This window comes from Diabrotica virgifera, chromosome 10 (assembly GCF_917563875.1).
Source record: "Diabrotica virgifera virgifera chromosome 10, PGI_DIABVI_V3a".
Lineage (NCBI taxonomy): Eukaryota > Metazoa > Arthropoda > Insecta > Coleoptera > Chrysomelidae > Diabrotica > Diabrotica virgifera.
Window position 1 is genome coordinate 64,892,785 of NC_065452.1, and position 27,527 is coordinate 64,920,311.

Genomic DNA, 27,527 nt, shown 5'->3' on the forward strand with positions numbered 1-27,527 from the left:
TGTCCAATTGCAATTACACAGTTATGCAACTGGCATAGGCTCACAAATACAGAGTTTTGCATCTGACTCAAGATTTCTAATGCCTATTTATTCAAATACCTTACTTTGCAGGTGAACATCAGCAGATAGCTGTACCATGTAACAAATAACTGACAGCTGTAACTCAATTTTTACAATGTTTGTAAATACAGAGTTTTGAGTCTAGTGGACTCATATATCGATTCGTTTAAATTTGTATTTCATTTTTAATATATTTGAAAATATACCTAAATACCCATGTATGTCAATACGCGCTCCGCCACTGAAGTACATTGCAAATTATTCGTCGTTTTCCAACCTGCCGAATTCAAACAAAACTTGCTGGTAATGGTATGTCAATTCCTAACGAAGCGGTGAACATATAAAGCTTTACATCGCGAAGTTCAAATTAGTCCACTCGGGTCATTTTGATTTCTGGAAGGATTAGAAGGTGCTGATTGCTGCTATTTATTCGCATCTAGCGTGTTATCTCCTGCTGATAAGTTTTACTATCGTCGGTTTTTCTCTAGCTAGGTAGCAACGCAGCACAGTCCAATCGCTCCTCATAAATTCAATTATTAAGTGCAATGGAAAACGGAAAACTACGTAAGTACATAACATTTTTCTGTGTATCTACATATTAATTTTTTTATACATATAGGTATATGTATATATTTATATAAATATATATATATATATATATATATATATATATATATATATATATATATATATATATATATATATATATATATAATGTAAATAGGTAATTTTTATAAGTAAATATAATTTGTAAATAACCATAAAAAATATAAACTTGTTTACTACACAACGTACCTACTGAGTTTTTTATGTTAAATAATGTAATTAATCATTAATTAAAGTATAAAATTAGATTTTTTATGGTACTATAGTTCTGCGTTTTATTAAGGATTTTGGTGTTCCTTAAAAAATCGTCTTAGACAAGTTTTTGTATTATAATCTCGAAAATCGCAGTAGATTTTGATTGGCGATGAAGGTACCTTGAACTCAGTAGCGCGCTATGGGTATATTTATAAAATTACTTAATAAAGTTATAATCTTATAAATAATTGATTTTGTGATAATATCTATTTTTTAATTCCTTGTAAATTCATTGATAATGTTAAGTTTTAAGCCCTATCAGGTTTATTACCTAATAGAATATAGAGTACTTTAAAGTTTTTTGCTGAACTTTAATGTTGTCTCTATGAACCGACTATTTTCTATATTCAACAAGTCGTTTCATTACCATTTTGGTAATTACTTGCGTATTTTTTGTGACGCTAAGTAGCACAATAAAACAATTTTTATTAACGTCGGTGCTTTTACAATCTGCAAGCAAAACGGACCTATGCGGTCTACCCCGAGGATGCGGTCTACCTGTGCATATCTATTATAGTGTTCAGAATAAACCAATTTTGTGACTTATTCCCAACTAAAATAGTAAATTGATATATATGATAAAGTATAAATTTGTAAAAGTAAAATAATAATATTCTGATTTGTGAGTTTTATTCACTTCATAAAGATTTTTTTGTCGGCACTGTATACCTGTGCGAGTAAACACCATAGGTAATCCTTTCTCAGAAGGGTTTGCACACAACAATGAAATCTTTACAAAATTAATAAAACGCATAAATTAGAAGAATTATTATTTTAATTGTAGCAAAGACAGAAAGATCCATGGAAAGACAAATGCTGAACATTAAACTATCAAACAGGAAAAGAAACGAATGGATCCGTAACAAAACAAAAGTGAAAGATGTCTCTACCCAAGTAGCAAAGCTTAAATGGAAGTTCGCCGGACACGCCCTACGGCAGAAGGATGAACGATGGACTAAGATGATTATACCTACATTGGAGACCATGGAACCACAAACGAAAAGGAGGAAGGCCACAGATGCGATGGTCAGATGACTTGAAGAAACACACTGGGTCAAAATGGATGCAAATTGCCCAAGATAGAGAGGCATGGAAGAAGGAAGAGGAGGCCTATATCCAAGGATGGATGTTTAGGGCTGATTAGATAGATAGATAGATTATTTTAATTTTACAAATTAATACTTTGTCATATCAATTTACTATTTTAATTGGGAATTAAGCCACAAAATTGGCTTATTATTGTTTTCAAGACTTGCTCAGTACACAATGGCTTATTATTATATACTTGTAATTATTTTTGTTTAAATAGGTAGTCCGTTTTTGTGTAAAATAACGCAATACCTATTTAAATCTTCTATGGTCATACCTTCATAGACTTCTTTTTGATTGTGTTATACCTTCTAAGTCAACCCAATGTTTGGATCTTTTGCAATTTACTTATTTCGATTTCTTTCATCATTCAGTTATTAATCAGAAGTTATTACATCCCTTTTCGCTAATTCGTCAACAATTTCATTGCATCCAGCAGATCTAAATAATTGCATCTTCTTATAATTGTATATAAATAATAGAAAATGTGGAACAATGGACATACCAGTACGAGAGAATATATTACATTCACTACTTTTCGCCAATGACCGATGAAGTGATTTTTGCACAAGACAGGGAGGACATGGAATATAAAATACATGATAAGGAAATTAAAGTAGGAGTATGAGATATGGGGACTCAAGATAAATATGTATGTATAAGACCGAATACTTATGTATTGGATCCGAGGTTGTAGATTTGAACTTACGTTTAGGAGAGACTATTAAAAGTTGTAAAGGCTGTATGACACTATGCATTTTCTTGTATCATTTCTGATATCATTTCTGATAAAAAACGTAAAACCTGGTGGTAAAACATCTAAATTTCATAATGACGGCTGAAAATGGGATCATATGATTTATGTCTTGATGAATTTATTTGTGTTTTTGTAGGTATTATTTATAAATCTTTTATTGATACTTAATATATGGACTACTGCTGTACTAATAATCATATATTTAGCTCCTAGTAAACCTCAAACTATAACTTTGGCTTTCATTGTGTTGCATAATTTTTTAATAGAGGAAAATACAATAGTTCCTAATTTGGATCAAACTGAAGATAATTCTAATGCAAATATTTTAGCAGAAATATCAAAACAAAATAAAAACACAAATAATCAACCTCAAACAGTCAACGGGAAAATTCTGGTTAACATTAAAATGTTAAATTTATATGTTTTTAAAAGTTTATGAATTTTATAAAATCCTTAAAATCAGCTATAGACGCAGTACTACCATACCAATGTAACGTGACACAGGGTGGCAAACAAAATTTCGACCAATCACGTGCCGAATTACATACAATTTTCGATACAAGAACTTGCATAGTGTCATACAGGGCACAAATGTACGTACAAGAAACGATACAAGAAAATGTACCTATATAACTTTCTAATATCAGAAACGATATTAGAAATGATACAAGAAAATGCATAGTGTCATACAGCCTTAAGACTTTTAAGTATTTAGGGTCAATGATAAGTAGAAATGGTACTTGTATGAAAGATATAGAAATGAAAATAACACGGAGAAAACATCCCACAAAGCCCTCCATGGATGATATGGAACAACACTCTAAACAAAGAAAACAAAAAAAAGATCTTTCAGTGCATAGTGCTGAATATTACCCTATATGGAGCGGAAGTATAGCCAACAATACGAAATAAAATACGAACAGTTGAATTGGACTTTATGAGAAGATGTCTACAATCACCAGAGAGGATAGAACAAGAACAGGGAACATATGGAACAGAATGGAAGTAGAATGCTCAATTACAAAAAAGTTAAAGAACAGAGCCCTGCAATGGTACGGGCATGTACAAAGAATGCTAGAGCACATGGGACCGGGAAGAAGACGGAGATGAAGACCTGCTATGAGATGGAAAACTTACATAGGAAATGCTAAGATATATAGAGACCTCAGAGAAGGTGATTGGGAGAATAGAGTGCTGTGAAGGACGAAAACGACGAACTCATAATGGGAAAAAACCGCAGAAGAAGAAGAAGTATAATTTGATGGTCTTCGTAAGCTTCGCTGCAACGGTATTTTTCTTCTTGTAACAGTTCTTTTGTCCCTTATTTTTTGTTACATATAAATCTTCACATAACCACTCAATAAACATGGTATGCTCTGGTTGAGTATGGTAGGTACAATCATAATCTTGCGACATTGTCAAGTGTTGCTTTAATCACTGTTCTAGAATTATTGCATGAAGGAATTGAAGAGGATGAAAAAAAACCTTGAGGTCTTGAAAAAAACGTAAAAAACAAGCGTATAGGTACAAATAAAAAAACTAGCTGATTGAATATGATTTCTAATTTGAGGACTTAGATATTTAAAATTGTTGCATCTCATTTTTTATTTAAGATTTTCTTTTATATATAAATAATGGATACCTACTCAAAGTAAAGATAATATGATTTGGATGTTATCGGTACGCCTATGGCATATAATTTTAATATTTTTCAATGTCATTCAAATAAACGATATGATACGGCTCAAGATCATTTCATATATTTGCTGATTAACATTGAAGTATACCTTAACTTTATATTTATTATGTGCAAAATAAGACGTAAAATTTAAATGTTATGCACTGAACTATTGAATCGAATTAGGAACCTACTCAATTAATAATTTTTCGATAAATTTGTATGATACCTATTATGATGTCATCAAAACATTTTCTTGTAGTTGCACGTTGCAGTTCATATAAAAACTAAATTGTAACTTAAATTAAATTACTCATGTTAAAATTTGTTAAAGAAATTCAATGAATTTATTGTATTTAACAATAGATACTTGACTGATAATAACGTTGTTAATAAAATTATTTGAAGTACTTTGATTTTTAATTATACAGTAGATTACCGCGGATGATAGTGCAATAATTATAGTTAGACAGGTACTTAGTTACTTAAATTTGGAAATAGCTATTTGTATAACAAGGGAGGAAAGTGCTACTTTTCCTCCCGAGAATGAAGTTTACTGCCCGACGCGTAGCGGAGGGCAGTAATCATTCAAGGGAGGAAAAGGCACTTTACTCCCATGTTATACATAGGTATGCTTTTTCCACCTTCCTCAAATAACAAGTCATTTTTTTATTTTTACTTAATTTATTTATGTAACTAACCAAAAAAATTTATTAGAACTAAAACTAACAAGTAGGTACAATATAACTGTCAACTGTCAAATATAAGTCCAATTATTTATGTAAACATTGTTAAATCAAAATAACAATTTACTGTTTTTTACCATTCTGCAAAATGTCTTATAAATAAACGTTAAAATGTATAGATATTTACGTAATAGAAAATAGATATTGTACAGGGCGTCAATAAGTTATATTTCATGAATGAAATACCATGACGTCACTTTTACTTTTCCTACCTAGGGAGGAAAAGTACAACTTTGCTCCCTACAATCAGGTCCGGAAAAGTATACTTTCGGTAGAGGTAGGTGGAAAAATCATTATCAACAACTCTTTTGTAAGTACATACCTACTTGGTGTCACTAACTTTTACTATCTTTCTTTGAACTTATGATCTTTGCATGCCCTTTAGTATTTAGTCTATATCATAATCGACCATCGTTTTCACTTAAATTTTTTAATTTTTTTCTTAATGCGATCTGCCATTCTGGCTACAGTGCTACAGCTACAGGATGTATTCGTTTCCCGGAATGGGACGTTTCATCGCCGCCGGTTCATCGCTGCCTTTTCGATGTCGCCGATTCATCGCCAGTCCATTTCATCGCCGTCCGTTTAATCGCCAGTTAGGGTACGGCCAGGCTTGCGAGCGATTTTTTTGGAGAGATAAATCGTGGACCACTGAACTACAAAAAAATATTTCAAACCCAATGAATATTATTGCAGTGGCCATTGGCCATACCTAAAAAATCGCTTAGCGAAAAATCGCCCGGCGGCTAAGCGTGTCGCTCTGTTTCCAATTCGGTTTGATTTCGAAGCGACTTTAGTTCTATTTCATGTTCTTCACGTTAATATGATACTAGCACCGACATCTATTAACAGGTGGCTGAAATACGTAAGTTACAAGGTTCTATCTGAGATCATTTTAAATGTTGATAAGTTAACAAGGTTCTAACTGAAATAAAAAAACAGTCAACTAAGTACACAAGGTCCTATCTGCAAGAACTAAAAGTGTTTATAAGTTAACAATAAGACTTTATCAAATAACTTGAAGTTGTTTTATTATATAATAATTGTTAAACAAGTGTATATGTGGAAGATAAACCTTTATTAAATAAATTTAAATCATTTCTCAAATCAGAACTCCTTTGTATTAACTATTGAAGTAACCGTTCACGGTTAAAAAAAATATAATGTATTTTTTTTAATTTACATTGTTAACACATACAGGTGGTGATAATAATAAAATAAATACACAACATAGAAACTTTAAACAGTCATAACTAAAAATGGCACCTGAGGTAGCTTATTCCAATGCCACGCTTTGTAGAAATATAGATATATGTTTAAATTTTTATGTAGTGTCAGGTTAGGTTAGATCATTTCCTAGAATTCCTAAATAATATTAAAAATAAATAATAAATGTAATTGTCGAAAATTGGTCGGAAAGTCGGAAATAATCAGTTAGCGATTAACTGACTGGCGATGAATCGGTCGGCGATGAATCGACCGCCGATGAATTGGCGGCATCGAAAGGGCGGCGATGAACTGGCGGCGATGAAGCGTCCTAGACCCTTCGTTTAGTATTTGTATTTAAGAATGATTCATAAAGTTAAGCGATTCAGTTAAAATAAGGTTCCCTCTTTTTATATAGAAATTAATTATTAACAATAAAAATATGATAAAACTCCAAAGTTCAAGCTTCTCTTTAAGGATATTACGTATCTTTAAGGATATTGGTATGTCTATTTTCCCAAAAGGATTATATGACTTTTGCCGTGGTCAGTAGTTGACGGTGACCAAATCAAGGTTACGTAGATGACCTCGTTGTGCCGATTATGATAAACACGATAAGGTTAAATATAGTTGAAATTAATAAAAACTGGAAATAGTATTATCACTTCTATCGTTTCGATAAATCAGCGCTCACGAGTGTCTCACATGCTCATCAGGGTAATTATTATTATACATTATGAATTATGACACAGCGTCAATAAACGCACCGAAGACGGAAGTTACGTGTGAGTCGATACAGCTGTATACCTACTTCTTACTAGCAAAGAAATAAAAGCAAAATTGTTTTAAATACTTAGCAGAAAGTGAGATCGAAATTGTGGATTACCTGGAAAACTTACATTTAACGTCCTTTTCTTCCTATATCCACAATTTTGTTTGGCTTCTTTTAAATTGCCCTCCTCTGTCCTTATTATATGTGCTGTCCATCTAAACCTGATCACTTTAATATATCGATACCTTTTTGGCATAGTAACGTAAGTCACCAAAAACGTTTTTGTAGAAAAACCATGTTTTTAATTTAACCTGGTTAAGCTTATTTAAATTATACAAAATTTACCAGGGTGTTTTTTGAGGTCTACAGTTTAATAAAGAACAATATTTTTTAAAGTTTTTGTATAGTTTTAGCGGTTAATTGATACTTAAGTTATTTTACGGGTTCTAAAACCTTGAGTCTTGATAAAAAATGTAACGTAAGCACACACATACGTTACTTTGGCGGGAAATTGTAGCACTCAAAGTAATTTGGAAAGAATTACAAACAATCGTTTATTATAAGAAACACAAAATAACGTTACAACAATTAATTAAGTAAAAAAGGTAAAATATTTGACACGGAAAACACTAAAATTTAGTTATATATCATTGTTTACGTATATTGAGTATTTTTAGAGTTATTATCAAAAGAAAATGAAACTTACGATTATTTTAAAAATCTGATTTTCTTAAATTACACTTTTTATTTTCAAAAATATGCATTCTAAACCGGTTAAACTTGTTGGAATAATTACTTATACTAATATAAAGAAATTCTTGTAAGGATTACTATACATTTTTAATTTTTGTGAAAATGGGATATGTTTTATTTTTCACTTTTTCCTAAAAAATTCGAAAGAGTTCTCTTATTTTCATCATAAATTGATTAATTTTGAAGCTATTAACTTCTTCTCCAGCTCATTTGATAGATATTCTGAAGTACCTTGACAAGTGCTTAACAGGTATATTTGATAAAGTGCATCGTTTTCCCGTTATTTAAGCTTGAATACTAAGATTTGAGTATTCGTTGAAAATAATATACACTCAATTACCCATCATTCACTTTGAATTAACATTAGTTTAGTTCTTTAAGTAAGGGGTGTATTTATTTTTTTTTATTATCTTGATTTCGTCAATAATAACTATTTTGTAAAAGCTTATAGTTTTTGAGTTATACGTGAAAAATAACTTTAAAATGAGCATTTTTTTATGAAAAAATAAAATCTTTGATATTTAATAACTCAAAAAGAAAATTTATTTTAATAACGTTATATATCAAATTTGGCTTAGAATTTGTCCCTCTATCGACTTATGGTATTGTTTTTAATAAAATAATTTTCACCCCCGAGAAGGGGTCCACCCCCAGGATAAAAGCGCAAGTTTGCATCCTGTCACCTTTATTCCTTGAGGTATCTTCTAATTACTCACCAATTTTCATGAAAATCGATGAAGGTTCAACGAAATCGAAGGTGAAAGCTTCAGTGACTGCACTATTCTATTTAAATCAGAATAGAAACATGCAAGCAATATTTCTTTATTTCTAACCGTTTTCTTGATACAAGAGTTGAAATTGATAATTTTACAATTTTTAACTTATTTTTTCACAAACATTTTACATTTTCATATCAAAATTTACAAAGATTTTTTAACAAACAATTCAACCAAATTTTTTCTTAGGCTATGTCAAAATAATTTGTAATAAATAAACAAAATTAAATATGAAAAGGAGTTTTACAGGTTGATAATGTTAGTTAAGGTTTTCGAGTTTTTTGAAATATAACTACAAAAACATGTTTTTTGTTATAACTTACCTAAAATCAATCATTTAGTTGATTGTAGCATGAATCTGTCACTGTCGTAAGCCAAACACTGACTGCGAAAATCTGACGTAAGTAACAGAAACCGACCGGTACTTACGTTATTATGGCGGTAAACGACGTTTGCTTACGTTATTATTATGGAAATAGTGCTAAAGTTACGTTTCTTTTGCGGGTATGATTAAAAAAATTCTGGACATACGTTTTTAAAATAGTTAAAAAAAAGGTTTAAAGCAATTCTAGGCTTACTACACTTTGACAGTACCTTCTAAACACTATAATAGCGTTAGTTTAATGGAAAAACATGATTTTCGCCAAAAATGTCACTTACGTTACTTTGCCAAAAATGTATCGATATTTTACGATTTTAACCTCCTTTCTTATTTTAACTCTTATTAACCACTCCCCTTTTAATGATCTTCAAATGCTCATATAGGAAATATCTTGTGAACTGGGGACATGAAAGGAGCCTTCATGTAGACTGCTTTCAAAGATTTTTCTTTTTGATTTTTAAAGCAATCGGTCGTTCTTAGGAAACACGGTAGTTGACTAATCCCTTCACCATCGGATGACCAGAGAAAAAAGGCCGTATAGTCAGAAAACTAAATAGTTGTCAGTTATTCATTTCGAAGTTCGTGGATCATTACGGAATTTGTGGAGAAAGAGGAGTAATTTCAGTGGCGTGTAAAATTATACTATCATTTTTCGTGTATAATTCTATAATTTTATAATTATACTGTTATTTTAGTAAGCAATAAATAACATTTCATGCAACAATTTCCTGCCAACTAGATACATTTGCCTACTATTTCGTTCTTTGAGTATAGTAAAATTTATTAGCTTGTAATATTCTTCTTGCAATTTCTTCACGATCTTTGTCACTAGCAAACTCCAGATATAACTTTTCCTTCCAGTTTCACATACTCGATTCCTCATAATCGTATGTTAATTTGTGCACTTTGGATTACTTTTTTCAATGTTGAAAAGAAGACCATATATGTCATTTTCATATCTGAAGAACTGTTCTCATCAAAAGAATATCGAGGTATCATTTTGGATTTCCACCTTGTTTTCAGTTTATCGAGTAGGGGCGGTATTTAGAAATAGTTTGAAAGACTTCTTTGTGTTGTCTAGGGTATTACAAATCCAATAATATACAGGTTGTCTGCGTAAATTGAAACCATATGGGAAACTTTTTTAATATCAATTTTACGAAAAAAAGTCATTCTTTATAAAGTGCTCTGCATAGTCTAAAACCTAAGATGCAATCATCAGATATCAAATTTTGTCAACAGTATACGAGGTATGTCAAAAAATATGAATTTCGCTCAAGAGCAAACTACCTTTATATTTCAAAATATAAAAAAATTTTATTATGAAAAGTTATTTGTAATTAAAAACCATATTCAAATATGCAATAACAGCCTTCTACTTAAAAAAAAATTCTAAAATTTTCCTAAATTACCGATTTCGAACATCATTTTTTAGACATGTAATAACTCTTTTATTAATAATTTTAGGAAAAAAAGTTATTCTTCATAAAAATCTGTGCATGGTCTAAACCTCAAGATGCAACCATCAGTTATCCAAGTTTGTTAATTTTATACGAGGTGTGTCAAATAATATGAATTTAGAAAGAATTTAGGAATTTGACACGCCTCGTATAAAATTAACAAACTTGGATAACTGATGGTTGCATCTTGAGGTTTAGACCATGCACAGATTTTTATGAAGAATAACTTTTTTTCCTAAAATTATTAATAAAAGAGTTATTACATGTCTAATAAATAAAAATGATGTTAGGATTTTTTTTTAAGTAGAAGGCTGTTATTGCATATTTGAATATGGTTTTTAATTACAAATAACTTTTCATAATAAAGTTTTTTGATATTTTGAAATATAAAGGTAGTTTGCTCTTGAGCGAAATTCCTATTTTTTGACATACCTCGTATACTGTTGACAAAATTTGATATCTGATGATTGCATCTTAGGTTTTAGACTATGCAGAGCACTTTATAAAGAATGACTTTTTTGCGTAAAATTGATATTAAAAAAGTTTCCCATATGGTTCCAAGTTACGCAGACACCCTGTATATGATTTCAAAATTAAACCGTAAAGATCAATTCAAAATTTGGTTGATTATCAAAAATTTGATCAGGTGCGGATCTGTTAGGGCAAATGCCACATTGATATCTTCATTGTTTGCAGTATTGTACTTCGATAAATGAAAATAGTATACAACAACATATTATGTTAGACACAATTTTAATGTAGTTTAGGTAGAAATGTCATAGAATACTACTTCCAATTTATTGTGAAACAGACAGGGTATGATTCAAATCGTGTTTCTCTCATTTTATGGAATTTCAGTCACTATTTTTCGCAAGTATTTTACATGAGACTTTTTTTATTCAGTTATTCATGTCGAGTCAGACAACTTTTCTATTTTGGAAAATTTTCGGTAGGGAGCATTTCGTAAATATAGAGGTTTCTAAACTTTGGTGCGTCCGACAACTGGCGAGTACCCTTAAAAAATTTTCGGACAATATTACCAGTAAATTGTAGAGGAGAGGAGGGAATTATGGAATACCATTTACATTTTTAAAAATAACTTACTCATTTTGCAATAAAAATTTCCAAAATCATCATGACTCCATACTACAACTTATTTCAATATAAACTATCACTTATGAGAGATGAAATATTTGTTTGGTTTTTATAAAAATATATATTACAAAAAAAAGTTACAAGTGAAGGTTAATATGAAATAGTCGGGTAATATGGAATACATGTTATAATCATTAAAAAAATTAGAGTTTATAAAACAGTAACTAAAAAGAAATATTTTCAACTATAAAAACCATAATTTTAAGATTATAATATGCTAGTCATTACTACTTCTACTCTATTTACAAAAATCACACGCATAATCGTTTTTATCTGTTCCGGTACAGTCAAGGTGGGCCCACCCAAAGCATTAAATCCAAATCTCTCCTCGTTCATCTTCGGAGAATTTTCCATTACAGAAGATACATTCAGAGTCTTTGTTTTTTTTTTGGTTCCTTAGAGCCATTCTTCTAGACATAGGTACCTACTATTCCATAATAACCGACACGCCATCTTGGAAAAATAACCTTTAAACTGATCGAAAAACACTATTAGCTAACAAACGACCAAGCTATGAAAAATTACACTTCTTTTACTTTACATTATGATTAACCTCAATGTTTAAATTAAATGTATAGTACAATCCGACAAGTGAGTGCTGGCGGGTTGCGCGTAGAACAAATTGAAAAGTGGAAGGGATTGCTCATTTCTATTACTATCGGCTAGGATTTCACATCGTAGTGAATATCTAGTACTAACGTAATTTTCAGATCCCAACTAATTTTTGATACGACAACCACACATTTGTGACACCCGCGATTAGGGTCACCGCCAGCTTTGTCGGAACAAGCGCTCAACTCTGGCTACATAATGTAATGGCAGTATTATTCGGTAATTCATGGTATTTTCACACGATGGTAGCACCTAACAAAGCTTTTAACTCTGTATTCCATATTTCCCGACTATTCCATAATATCCTATCCTCTCCTCTAAGTAGGTATTTTTACCAAACAATTCTACAAAAAAATCATAATTTATGACCCCATAGTACGCCCCCTATATGGAGAGCGCACGCCTCATAAAGAGTCATTAAATTTATACCCTCACAGCTGGTTTTTGTAGGTACAAATATTTACAATTAACTGGTAATATTGTCCGACAATTTTTTAAGGGTACTCCAGTTATCGGACGCACCAAAGTTTAGAAACCTCTATATTTAGAAAACGCCCCCTAGCGAAAATTTTCCGAAATAAAAAAGTTGTCCGACTCGATTTGAACAACTGAATAAAAAAAAGGCTCGTGAGGGAGTGTGAATAAAGTGTGAATCCAAGACCTATTAATTGCGATCGCTGTTTTTAAATAGCTCAGCATGAAGATAATCAGAGGTATTTTTTAACTTTAAAATTACCTGCTTGAACATTAAAATGGTGGTTAGTGGGTGTTAATGGCAACTTTTGTCGTATTTTTTGTTTGTAGGATATGTTATGTAGTTTAAATTTTCTCACATTTTTACTGTTATGTCAATTATTTCACATAGGGTATAATATGTACCTACAGCTACAGCTGTTTCGGTTTCTTTTTGTGTGCCCCTTATTTTGACCTTCGAGAGTTGATCACGTTCTGTACTTTTGAAGCCACTTTGTAGGTATGCCTCATTTTTCCGATGATTTAGAATTTATGTTCTTTATCAGTCCTCATTTCTTCTTGTTTCTTTTAGGAATTCATTTTCCTCATTTTCACAGATGAAATAATCAATAGTTTTCGGTTTTAGAACAACAAAAAGCTCACGCGAAACTCAAGGTATGTCCAAGAAGAAAATCGTACATACGATTATTAACGTACCAGATGTACCTACGCGCGTAAAACTCCAATGTGTATCTACAAGTGTATTAAGTATAATATGATTGTTGTTTATTCGGTCGTCAGCTTTTTCTACATTTATATTTTCTTCGTGCGAGTCCCGCAGGAAAAAGGTATACTTTTAACCTGTAATTTTAAAAACACATAGGTAGGTACCTACTATGCGACTACACATGATTATTTTGAAAAATAATAAATTTCTAGAGAATCCTTCCCAGACGTCATGAGCTGTACCTGAACAATATTATAGTCGAACCTGTTTATTGGAGTAGCCTTCGTGCCATGCAAGAATATTCCTAATTCCTATAATCGGGATATTTTAATAACCAATCGTTAGTGGCTTATAATAGTAGAAATGAGTGTACCGAATATACATAATATTACATACTTGCTATGTACATACATACATACGTAAGTATATGTACCTATGTTGTTGTATGTCTTTTTATGCCAATAATGCAGTAGGGTAACTATTAATTATTTTATCAAGAAAACCAAAAATTACATTATATGTATGTACCGGGTGTCCCAATAAGAATGGCTCTCGGCCATATCTCAGGAACCGTTTATAGTACAGCTTTAAGAAAAAAATTAGTTGCCTCGGAAAAAGCCTGGAAATTATTTTCATAATTGAAAGCCTACCGCTAGAGGGCGTAATTGAATATCAAAAATTAAAAAATCAAAATTTTAGAAAAATCAACTAATGAAAGGGCACTTAAAATCCAATCATCGTATTCTTTATAAAATTCTGTGCATATTTGATTTCACAAGTTTAAGTCTACCTTTGCAAATAAGAGGTGGGGTGAGTTTGAACCTTCTTATGAAAAAATGGCTGTAAGTCCAGTTCTGCTAAATCGAATTTTGCATACTTGGTCTTGTTGAAAACAGCTCTTTTTCGTCAATGTAAATGTCTTATTTTCTAAATAGCCTAATAGGTAATATGCGAGCTAGGAGGCGTTAATTATTTTCAGAAATCTAGTTTTCTTTGGAAAATATTAAAAACAAGTATGCATTTTTAATCTTGTATTACAAAATTAGACCAAATTAGCAACATAATACCCAAAATAGCATGTCGATACCTTTTTTCTATCTCGAGATATCTTAAGAAATGTGTAAATTTTAAACATAACTGTTACTGTCACCGGTAACGAGGTTAAGGAAAAGTAGTGTGCTATGGAAAAAAACAAATGAACATTTTCCAGATGTAAACGTATATAATAGGGCTTTTCATCGATTGTCATTTGTTTCGAGCTTCTGTCAAATGTTGTATAATCTGTATATAATATTAATATACACGGATTATACGACATATGACAGAAACTCGAAACAGATGACTGTGAATGAAAAGCCCTATTCATTAAAACAACAATACGACAAACAACACTATCAAATATAACAAAGAAATAAAAGAAACTACTTAGTCTTAGTGACTGCCTAAATGTTCAAATTGTTGCCCATCATTTTCGATGCAAGCATTTACTCTTTCAAGAGTAGATTGAATAGCAACAGATTTAACTGATGGGGACTAAAGACTTTTAATAGGGCTTTTCATTCACAGTCATTTGTTTCGAGCTTCTGTCATGTGTCACATAATATTAATACATCTACGTCATACGTTATTGCTATCTACAATAATACAAACCAACAACGTATGACGTAGATATATTAATATTATGTGACACATGACAGAAGCTCGAAACAATTGACAGTCGATGAAAAGCCCTATTGATGGGGACGGATTAAAGACCTTGTTTTTGCCGCTAGGCCCACTACTCGAGAAAACATGATCTAGAATCTAGAGAATACGAAACGCCATTCAAAGCATTGCGATAGCAGAAATTGAGACTACTGTTCAATCTACTCTTAAAAGAGTAAATGCCTTGCATCGAAAATGATGGGCAACAATTTGAACATTTAGGTCGTCACTAAATAAAAAATAAGTAGGTGCTTTTATTTCTTTGTTATATTTTATAGTGTTGTTTGTCCTAGTGTTGTTTTAATTAATTATATACGTTTACATCTGGAAAATGTTTCTTTGTTTTTCCATAGCACACTACTTTCCTTAACTTCGTTTACCGGTGATATTAACAGTTGTTTAAAATTTACACGTTTCTTAAGATATATCGAGATAGAAAAAAAGGTATCGACATGCGGTTTTCGGTATTATGTTGCTAATTTGGTCTAATTTTGTAATACAGGATTAAAAATGCATACTTGTATTTAATATTCTCCAAAGAAAACTAGATTTCTGAAAATAATTAAATAACGCCTACTAGCTGGAATATTACTTATTAGGCTATTTCGAAAATAAGACTCTTACATTGACGAAAAAGAGCTGTTTTCAACAAGACCAAGTATGCAAAATTTGATTTAGCAGAACCGGACTTACAGCCATTTTTCATAAGAACATTCCCATTCACCCCCACCTCTTATTTGCAAAGGTAGACTTAAACTTGTGAAAACAAATATGCGCAGAATTTTATAAAGAATACGATGATTGGATTTCCAGTGCCCTTTTATTAGGTAAATTTTGTAAAATTTTGATTTTTTAATTTTTGATATTCAATTACGCCCTCTAGCGGTGGACCTACAATTATGAAAATAATTTCCAGGCTTTTCCCGAGGCAACTTTTGTTGTAAATATTTTTTCTCAAAGCTGTGCTATACACGGTTCCTGAGATATGGCCGAGAGCCATTCTTATTGGGACACCCGGTACATGTGCAGGCACACACTAATAAATAAGTATGGAATGTATTCAATATTATTTGTTTTTATTTTCTGATTAAAATACATAAAACAGAATTACTTATTTTTTCTTGAAAAATAATCGTTAATCTTAGCCTGATTTTTTATGGTCAAACCGGCAAACAGGTGTATGTTCTCAAAGAAATTGAAAGTGTGTAAAAAAAATTTTAATAATCAGCTAAGTACTTTCAACACATAACGTGCCATCATCAGAGCTTCGTCCTCTTGTAAATCCTTCATAGAAGAGTAATTGTTAAAATTCACATGATAAATCATGGATACTGGGCAAAAGCCACAGATATCGGGTATAAAACCCTTAAAATTAAAAGTTTATCACATCTAAAATGTGATAAACTTTTAAACATTGGAATACATTTAAACATGTGATAAACATTTTAGATGTGATAAACTTTTAATTTTAAGGGTTTTATACCCGATATTTGTGGCTTTTGCCCAGTATCCATGATTTATCATGTGAATTTTAACAATTACTCTTCTATGAAGGATTTATAAGAGGACGAAGCTCTGATGATGGCACGTTATGTGTTGAAAGTACTTAGCTGATTATTAAAAAATTTTTTACACGCTTTCAATTTCTTTGAGAACATACACCTGTTTGCCGGTTTGACCTTTTTAGAAGTGTGTACAAGTCATACAGTCTGTTTCAATTGATTTTTTTATGACTATGTATTCAAAAATTTATTACCAAACGAAATGAAAAAGTACTTTATGACCTGTAGATTTGTCGGCGAAGTGTCGAATTGGTGCTGATAACAGTCATTAAAAATATTTATTATCTCATATATAGACCCTAGTAAACCAGACATAAGGATTAAGTATGTAAAATATGCAAAAAATACATCAAAAGTTATCCGTTTATCTGAAAAATTATGCGGTATTATTTTGATAGCTTTGATAAAATGTAGTTATTCTTTATGGAACGGATGGCATCTTAAATGGATAAATTTGTTAAGGACTACCTACTTAAATGGAAACGTTTCGGGACCTCAAATGTCTACCTATTCCTTAAACCGGGATATTCGTATAACCGGTATTCTACTAGCGAGTTCGACTGTATTCCTAAAGAAGCTATTAGTAATTTGAATAATTTAAAGAGAAGCTATGAATAATTTAAAGAGAAATTGATATTGACCTAGGTTTTACTTTAGACTCAGATTAGTTTATGAGCGTACCTCGTATATTTTCAAACAGGTGGTTTCTTTCAACTATATTATTAATCTATGGTTTCTTTAGTATAGTCGGAATACGCCAGGGTGCGCGTGATATATTTAAATAACATACATAACATAACCATTAACCATAACCTCAGACGTAGACATTTTTGTTATTGAAAGATACTTCAAAGTCAAATTACGCACAGATATACATGTATATCTTCAAATAGATAATTATTTTAGGCTGGGTTATCTAAAAACCACAAACTTAGTTTCCTTTTAATTACAACCGTTCTAACCGCCACTTGCAAAATCTATTTAACATTCCATTTATTATTTGAATTTAATCCCTAACAATGTTCCGAAGACAGCCTATGAGTGAATTTGAAGGTATATGATTAAATCAACGATAAGTAATCAAAAACAATACTGTATTTTTCTTTTCAGAATCAAAAAGCGCCGAATTATGTCTCTCACTATACAGAGACTCCTTGAAATCAAAAGATATGGACCATGATGGGACTCACTTTGATGGTCAATACCCTCACGTTTTCGTAATACTAGGGGCTTCCGTAAGTACAATTTTGTTTATAACACCCCTTAATTAATTTCTGGAATTTACTTTTACATTGAATCCATATGGTGGCTTGAATAACTTAATTTTAGAAACCTGTTTCAAACCGAATACATAATGATTTAGTACTGTCTATGATAAGGAAACCTTAATGTAAGTTAAGAAAACAAGTTTACAAAAGATTTATTTTGGCTTTTTTTTACTAAATTACTGTGTAATCTATTCACAGTTATATCCACTTTCCAAATTATGGTAGATATATGTTTTGTTTGAAACACTTTATCATCTATTAACACTGTTGATTGAAACCTTTTGATAATTTCTGCCTCAAGTTTGAAAGCCATATCCTAAGGGTACAAATATAGTGAAGCCTGGCCGGGATGCTTACCAGGCTTCTGGCATCTCGCCATAACTCATTCTAAAGGTTCACAAAACATTCTGCCACTAACTTTTTTTATAGATGCATATAACATGATAGAACGTTTTGGAGGACTTAAAGGAAAATCAATATTTTTGAGATGTTTCTTTATATATTATATCAATACAGTAGAACCCTGATTATCCGTGCTCCTCAGCCCCAGAGGTGGCACAGAGGCATTTTTTTTTATTTAATAAAACCCTAACAGGAATCTTATGATTATTGCTATCTGATCAATCAATGATCAATAAGCAAGTTAGTTCTAACTACAAAATATTACAAAAACAAATATTACTACTAGCTAACGTGTACACTATAGCCGTGCACTTTGCTCTTCTTTTTCACTTAACGCACTTATGAATAAGCGATATGCCTCTATAGTTTTAAAATTGTTCTTTATCTCCTTTCTTATGTGTGGATATTATACTTAACACTTCTATTCCATAGGCATTTTCTGTTGTCATACTCTCAGAATAATGTTATACAATTTTTGATGTAAAACGTTTCCTCCTTTGTTTTATCAATTCTCCAGTTAACTTTATAAAAACATGTCAAATCTAAAATATCTTAAGTATAAAGTTCAAAATTTTTAAAATGCAACACAAAATGCAAGCAGGAGTCTTTGTTATTATTGCACTTGTAATTGATTAGAATATTAATAGCACAACACAACCAATAAAATACTGATACACTTGATTACAATTTAGTAAGACACTGCTCCCCAAATAAATACTATGCATTTCGCAAAGGTCAAATTCAAACTGGTCAGTAAACAAAAAATGGTTATATTGATGTTTCTTTCCTGTTTTGCTTCAATCCTTTTCCATTTCCATCTCCATCTTATTCTTTTTCCTGTAAATTTTTCATGTACTTATTTGGTTTTTGTTTCAGGGAGATTTAGCAAAAAAGAAAATCTATCCTACATTATGGTGGTTGTATAGAGACAATGTCCTACCAGTCAATACAATATTTTATGGTTATGCCAGAAGTAAAATTACTCTGAGTGAAGTCAGACAGAAATGTTCACCATGGATGGATGTGAAACCCGAGGAAAAAGAAAAGTATGAAGAATTCTGGAAACTTAATCATTATATGTCTGGACAGTATACATCCAGGACTGATTTTGAACTATTGAACAAGGAGGTAGAAAAATTTGAAAAGGGACCAGTTGCAAACAGATTGTTTTATTTGGCATTGCCACCCTCAGTATACGAAGATGTCACAGTGCATATAAAAAACAACTGTATGGGACAAAAGTAAGCCATTTTCATTAATATATTCAATTATATTTTTATTTTTAAGTTACAATGACCAGTGATGTAACTTTTCGTTACTTTTGAATATTTGTAACGATTCTTTACTTTTAAAATCGCAATACCTGGTACTTTATACTAGTTACTTTCAGTAGTTTTAGTCTTCAGTTAAAGTACAATTTTTGTGACTAGTGATTAGTATTTAAAAGGTAATGGTAATAGTCTCCGGTTCTTCTTATTATTAATAAAAATAGTCCAAACTTGGTTAACTGGGATTTTACACAAAAAAAAAATTAAAAAAATAAGAATTGCTTATTTTTATAAATCATTATTACAATGCAAAAGCAGTAGCTTTTTTATAGATATCTTTTGATTTTAATTCTGTTTCTGTGTTCAGTTAGTTCAAGTATTACGTAACGTTGGTTGGGGGGGGGGGTTGGTTACGTAATAGTTAAACGCCCATTACAGTGCGTTAAGTAGGGGGGGGAGGGGGTCAAAAATCTTCAAAAATCACGTTACGTAATACTTGAACGCTCCCTTACTAATTGACTGGCTTTAGATATGTTATGATGTGGTAAAGACCACAATGCTAAACAAGTTAGAAGCATTCGGATTGTGGTGCTATCAACGAATCCAAAAGATATTGTGGGTTTCACACACTTCCAATGAAGATGTTCTTCAAATAATGAATTCAGAACGTCTGCTCGTAGACATCATAAAGCAGAGAAAAACAGAATACTTCGGCCATATAATTAGAGGACCTAAATACCATCTACTTCGCCTTATAATACAAGGAAAAGTGGAGGGAAAGAGATGGATTGGGCGAAAGAAACTTTCATGCTTGTGTAATATGAGACAGTGGTGTGGTTCTACAGTAGAAGAATTATTTCACGCAGCATCAGATAGAGAAAGGTTTCAAGAACTTGTAAACATGATGACGGCCAACGTCTGAATACAGACACGACACCTAAAGAAGAAGAAGATGGGAAACAATCAATATAATGTAAAGTTATAGGTTTCTATCGCTAAATTAACCACCTCTACTAGTTTCATCTCTTTCTATCTCACAACTTAATACGTTTTCCATCTTTTGCATTATTTTGCCGGTTATTAGCTCGCTCATCACTGTATACAATGACACAATATATACCTACAATAATTTGTAATACCAACTATTATATTCAAAATGTACCGAAGTATCCTCAAAATATCCTGGATGACCTACACCACCAACGTAGAGGTATTGTACCGAATGGGAAAACAAAAAGAAATCTCTTTCACAATTAAGAAACGGAAACTTAAACACCTCGTTCATATTATGATACATGATAAATATCGTATACTGAAATTGATATTACCGGCTAAAATAGAGAGCAAACGCGGACCCGGAAGAAGAAGACACTCGGACTAACATCGATCGAGTTATTCAGAAACGCCGAAAACAAAATTAAAATTGCTATGATGATAGCCAACGTCCGCTACGGACAAGGCACATGAAGAAGAAGAAGAACTATTATATACTACCTATAAAATATTCTTTACTTAATATAACTATGTTTTTTAAGAGCTACGCCGAATATGAATATTTTATAGTCACTCTATGCTCTTGTTTCATTCAGCAGATTGTTCAGATTGTTCAATGGTTATTATATACAGAGTTACAGAGAACAATTCTAATATACTACGTATAAACTACATAACAAATATACTATAATATAGTATATAAACTATTTGGTCATTTTTGATGCCTCATATTTCCTAAACCTGTTGGCCGATTTAAGTGATTTTTTGAACATGTTATAGTCTGATTCTTTAACAATACCACTGTAATAATGTTGTTGCTAAACAAATAGATTTTCATTGTATACCGGGTGTACGAATCAAGCTGTTTTTTTCTCAAAGTTTGCATCACCCTGTGGAATATTCTAGCAGTTATAAAATACTGAAATTAAAACCCAATTATAGCATCAGGTTTTCTTAACATTCTGCTTTTTGATTCATTCGTTTATGTTGGATAATAAAAAAGTCAGATACTTTAACAACTAGACATGTTCTTCATCAATACACGTTGTTTTTAAATAAGTGCGACAAACTTTTAGGAGTAATTCTGCATGAAAGATAATGACAGTTGGCTATGTCCGCAAATGTTTCGTTTCCGAGATACGGGATGTTGATTTTTTTCTTACAAACTGACGATTTATTTATTGCTTTAAAACCAGTTGAGATATGTAAATGAAATTTGGTAGGTTTTAATATTATTGCGGATTTTTTGACATAAAATTAAGAATTTTATATTCACCATTAGCGTGCATACGGGTAATATGATTGATCATATTACACGTATGCGCGCTAATGGTGAATATTAAATTCTTACTTGTATGTCAGAAAACGTGCAATAACTACGTCTTAAAAACCCACCAAATTTCATTGGCATATCTCAACCGGTTTTAAAGCAATAAAATAAATCGTCAGTTTGTTAGAAAAAATTCAACATCTCGTATCTCGGAAACGAAACATTTGCGGACTTACGTTTATAAAGCAAACTGTCATTATTTTTCATGCAGAATTACCCCTTAAAGTTTGTCGCACTTATTTAGAAACACCGTGTATTGGATGAAGAACATGACTAGTTGTTAAAGTACCCAACTTTTTTATTATCCAACATAAACCAATGATTCAAAGAACATAATGTTAAGAAAACCAGATGCTATAATTGGGTTTTAATTTCAGTATTTTATAAATCCTAGAATATTCCACAGGGTGATGCAAACTTTGAGAAAAAAACATAGTTTGATTGGTACACCCGGTATACAATGAAAATTTACCTGTTTAGCAACAATATTATTTCAGTGTATTGCTAAAGAATCAGGCTATAACATGTTCAAAAAATCACTTAAATCGGCCAACAGGTTTAGGAAATATGAGACATCAAAAATGACCAAATTTTAAGGTGGGTCGATTTCTATGCACGTAAGTTTAGTACAAACATACTCAAATATAGGTACTACAAACTATATAAATAAAAAAACTATGTTTTTTAAGAGCTACGCTGAATAAGAATATTTTATAGTCACTCTGTAGTATGCTCTTGTTTTATTCAGCAGCTTGTTCAGATTGTTCAATCGTCATTAAATACAGAGTTACAGAGAACTGGGTAATTGAACAATTCAAATATTTTTGGTTTGGATGGGGTAAAGCATTCTTGCGTTTGAGAGTATTTAAAGATATACATATGATATGCATTTAAGAGAACTTATAATATACAGGTGAACCAGAATAGGAATAGCTAGCAAATTTCAAATTATGTCACAGAGTGCTCAGTTGATTGACAACTGCTTAGCTGTTTATGTGGATAGTTTCACTGTAATAGCGATTCGCGATGTTGACAAGTTTTTTGTAAAATATCAATTTTTAATTTAATTTTTAATAATCTAAATTTTGAATTTTCTATTTGTTCATTTAATCTAAAAATTAATCAATAGTGTAAATTGGAGCAAAAAAATTTTGAATGCTCAAACTCGTGAAATGATACACTCTGTTGCAATTCGTTTAACAAGAATAAAATCTATTGTTGACTTTAAAAACCTGATACCTATTACTGACTTTAAAAAAAGAGCTTGTGGCTAATATGACAGGTAATTTGATCACTAATCTAATAGAAAGAATAGTAAATAATCTGAGATTTGTGGGTTGCATTTTCAGTGTGCATTTTCTGTGTGTAGCATCAAAAATATTGCAAAGGAGAGCCTCGAAATTACAGCATAAAAAATATATCCGGTTTTGTCACACCTAATAAGAGGCAATCAAAACCTTCAAAAATTAAATTACAAACAGTTGAACAAGGTCTGTTATATCAGAAAATTATTAATAATAATAGTCTCCCGTTTTATACCGCTAACGCGGCTTTGGGATTATAACAGGGTAGTCTGCTATATTTAGGTCCTACGGCATACAAGGAATGTAACAGGGCCAGTGCTACGCTTCAACTTTCAACCGCCTATTATTACCCCTAGTTTTACCCAAGGTACTCATTTTTATTCAGGGTGAGTCGACCTAGGGCCTATAGATATTTTAAAAATTTCTAGATGTTCTCGCCGGCGCGCGGCGCTGGGTTTCGAACCCCGGCGTACCTGCGTGCAAATCAGACATGCTACCACCTGAGCTATCAAGGACCTATCCAGCAAATTATTAATTTTCATATAACTGAAAAAGCAAGTTTTGTTGAAAAGAAAAATAATCAAAAACTTTTAATGGAAAAACATGATAAGACACCTATGATCACACTATTTAAGACAGCTTAAACACAAAAAGATTTATTGTGTTTACTGATGAAACATATTTACTTTCAAGTCATAGTCCCAGTAATAGTTGGACTGATTGAACACACAGTGGGCTTAAAAAACTAATCTCCAAGCGCCAACATTTAATCATTGTGGGTGCATGGAATGGAGCAGGTTTTGTGGGTGGATCATATGTGAGATGGAAGTCCCAAACAAGATCAGGTGATAACTAAAATTTTGTTGACTGCAAAAAGTGGTTAGAAGAAAATTGGTTAAGAAATGGACAATGCACCAAGAGGATAAAGCACTAACATCCACATCAACAAAGAGTAAAATGATTGATTGGTTAAAAGCTAGAAATATTCCTTTTCCTATTTAACATGCTCAAACCAGAACTGTATGCCATTATAAAATTACATTTGAATTTGCTGTTGATTATATTATTAAAAACAATGGACTTTGTGTATTAAGGCTTCCACGATATCGTCCAGATTTAAACCCAATAGAGCTTGTCTGGGCAGAACTAAACAATTATGTTGGAACACTAACTGTAGAGTAGAGAGAACACGACAAAGTGAAAATTATTAAGGATAATTTTATTTCAAATGAGCCATTATTTGATATATACAGGGTGTTTGGTAAAGAATGGGCCATAGCTTAACCTTAGATTCCTGAGGTTAAAATAGGTCGATTTAAGCTAACTTACCTTAGTACAAAAGTTGATAATAACCGAAATACAGGGTGTCAAAGTTAAACTTTTATTTTATTTATTTTTGAATATTTCCTGACAGCCATGGGACAACAACACGAAATTTGGTAAGTGGTGCTGGTATTGTACATTCTACTAAATTATGTTGAAACAAACGTTTCTGGCTACTACCAGAGGCGTACGACGGGGGAACGTGAATGGTTGACCCTTCCCAAATTCTACGCCACTGGCGGAATTGCTATTTTAGTGCAATTTTTTGATTCTCCAATACTTTCTATGTTAATAACATACTCTTCATTCGTAACGATAAAGCCATTAATTTTCGAGATATTTGAAACTAAAAACGAAGGAGCTTAATACATTAATCAAAATAAGTGTGCCTTTTCATTTTTAACTTCAAATATCTCGAAAACTAATGACTTTATCGCTACGAATGAAGAGTATATTATTTGCATAAAAAGTATTGGAGACTCTAAAAATTATGCTAAAATATCAGTTTCATCAGTGGCGTAGAATTTGGAAAGGGTCAACCATTCACTTTCCACTGTCGTACGCCTCTGCTAGTAGCCAGAAACGATTATTTAACATAATTTAGTAGGGTGTACAGTGCCTACACTTTCTGCCAAGTATCACACGGATATGTCAAATTATTTTAAAGTATTCTTTTTTTAAATAACTTATTCTTTATTTAAAACTTTAAGAACTATGTGTGCCCTGTACTATAAAACTATTTGACATATCCTTAAGGTACTTGACAGTAAGTATAGGTACTGTACACCCTACTACATTATGTTAAATAATCGTTTGTGGTTAATACCAGAATGTTTGACCCTTCCCAAATTCTACGCCACTGATAATTCACATAATTTTTAGATTCTCCAATACTTTCTATGCACATAATATACTCTTCATTCGTAACGATAAAGTGATTAGTTTTCGAGATATTTTAAGTTAAAAATGAAAAGGCACACTTATTTTGATTAATGTATTATGCTCCTTCGTTTTTAGCTTCAAATATCTCGAAAACCAGGGCCGGATTTACATCTTGAACCCGACTAGGCATTACTTTCTCTAGCACCCCACATCTTGATCTTTCCCCTACTCCACCCCCCTCCCCCCCTTATATCCAACCAACTTTTGGCTTTCGCTGCTGATTATTTTAATAAAAACTTACCCTAGTGTTCTTTTGCACTATTAACAATATTCAGTAAAAGAGAGTGTGCTAAGGATTGAATATCTAGATCAGTGCTGAGAGAATCTACCATAACATAAAAAGTGTTTACGAGAAAATTCTCGGATCCTATTAGAACTTCAGATTCAGTGTTGCCACATTCATCATGAGGTAAGGTTCTTTTCTTTTTTCTTTATTGTTCTGATTTGTACTTAATCAAACCAGACTTTTCTGTTGCCAAGGTTTCTAATCGCCAAAAATCATTTCTAAGCTCTACCAAAAAACCAGCCAATGACTGGTAATATCCTTTTACTTTACGTAAAGTTGTAGTTTCATAAGCTTAGTACTGACTTTTTGTAATCGTTCTAAAACGGTACTCTAAAATATGGACAAAAATGCTGTCTCTAGTGATTCAACGTTTAATCTTAGAGCAGATGCATCACTTCGGCATGAAGGTTTTTCGTTCCTGCCATTCTCTATTACTTTCAAAGTTTCTGTAATTGCCAGCATATTTTCTTTCAGAGCTCGACAAGCATCGTTTCTCGCTGACCAACGTGTTTTAGATAGGCTTTAAAGTACCACAGGGTCGATGTGTTGAACTTGTCAAAAAATTGTATACAGTTCTTGAAGTAAGTAAACCAAAAAAAGAAACAGCAACCACATATGAACTAATGGCCACAGATCCTACCAGATTTAAGGAATGAGCGGAACATATGGGTCATACTCAGCTTCAGGACAATTTTTTGATTCTGGTGTGAACACCTGAGTATATTTCTGCCATGTTACTGGCATTGTCATATGACTGACCACGGCATTTTGTGATATCCAAATCGAAAGTAACAGAATTAGTAAATAATATATTTTCACAGTTATGTTTAAAAGTGGTATGTTAAATCATCGTTCTTATATTTTTAAACTTTTAATGTGTGGTAACTGTGCCAGCGTATACCCGGAGCTAAGAAATGCGAATAAAATCCGCCCGTTCCGCGGCCTAAAAAATTTGGCGCTCTAGGCCAGTGCCTTGTCGGCCTAGTGGTAAATCCGGTCCTGTCGAAAACTGATGGTTTTATCGTTACGAATGAAGAGTATGTTATTTACATAGAAAGTATTGGAGAATAAAAAAATTTCACTAAAATAGAAATTCCGTCAGGGGCGTAGAATTTGGGAAGGGTCAACCATTCACGTTCCCCTGTCGTACGCCTCTGGTAGTAGCCAGAAACGTTTGTTTGACATAATTTAGTAGGGTGTACAGTACCAGCACCACTTACCAAATTTCGTGTTGTTTTCCCATGTCTGTCAGGAAATATTCAAAAATAAATAAAATAAAAGTTTAACTTTGACACCCTGTATTTCTATTATTATCAACTTCTGTACTAAGGTAAGTTAGCTTATATTTTAATCTCAGGAATCTAAGGTTAAGCTATGGCCCATTCTTTACCAAACACCCTGTATAATGTTCTTGAACTCGTAAGTGGAGCATAGAGCTTCAGTGAAAACGCGCCATCGGGTTCTATTTTGCGCTAGGACCCTCACCTCATTTCAAGACTTTCCTTGACTTCTTATCTCGTCCATGATGGATCTTCTCCAAGTTTGTGCTGGGCGACCTCTTTTTCTTTTTCCTTGAGGATTCCACTCTAGGGCAGTTTTTGCAATACTGGAACTATCTTTTCGGAGTGTGTGACTTATCCAGCCCCACTATTAATTTC

At 32.0% G+C, this 27,527-nt stretch overlaps 1 protein-coding gene across 2 annotated transcripts in view; it reads left to right on the top strand.

Moving 5' to 3' along the window:
• Nucleotides 1-329: 329 nt before the first annotated feature.
• LOC126878674 (glucose-6-phosphate 1-dehydrogenase) overlaps nt 330-27,527 on the top strand; it is an 80,738-nt gene continuing 53,540 nt past the window's right edge. Inside the window, exons 1-3 of one of the 2 annotated variants that reach the window (XM_050641525.1) lie at nt 330-624; nt 17,864-17,988; nt 19,300-19,664. In XM_050641525.1, coding sequence (XP_050497482.1) covers nt 606-624; nt 17,864-17,988; nt 19,300-19,664 — 509 coding nt within the window. In that variant the 5' untranslated portion in view covers nt 330-605. Of the gene's footprint in view, nt 625-17,492; nt 17,807-17,863; nt 17,989-19,299; nt 19,665-27,527 lie in introns of those variants that run through there. The other variant, XM_050641524.1, reaches the window with a different exon arrangement.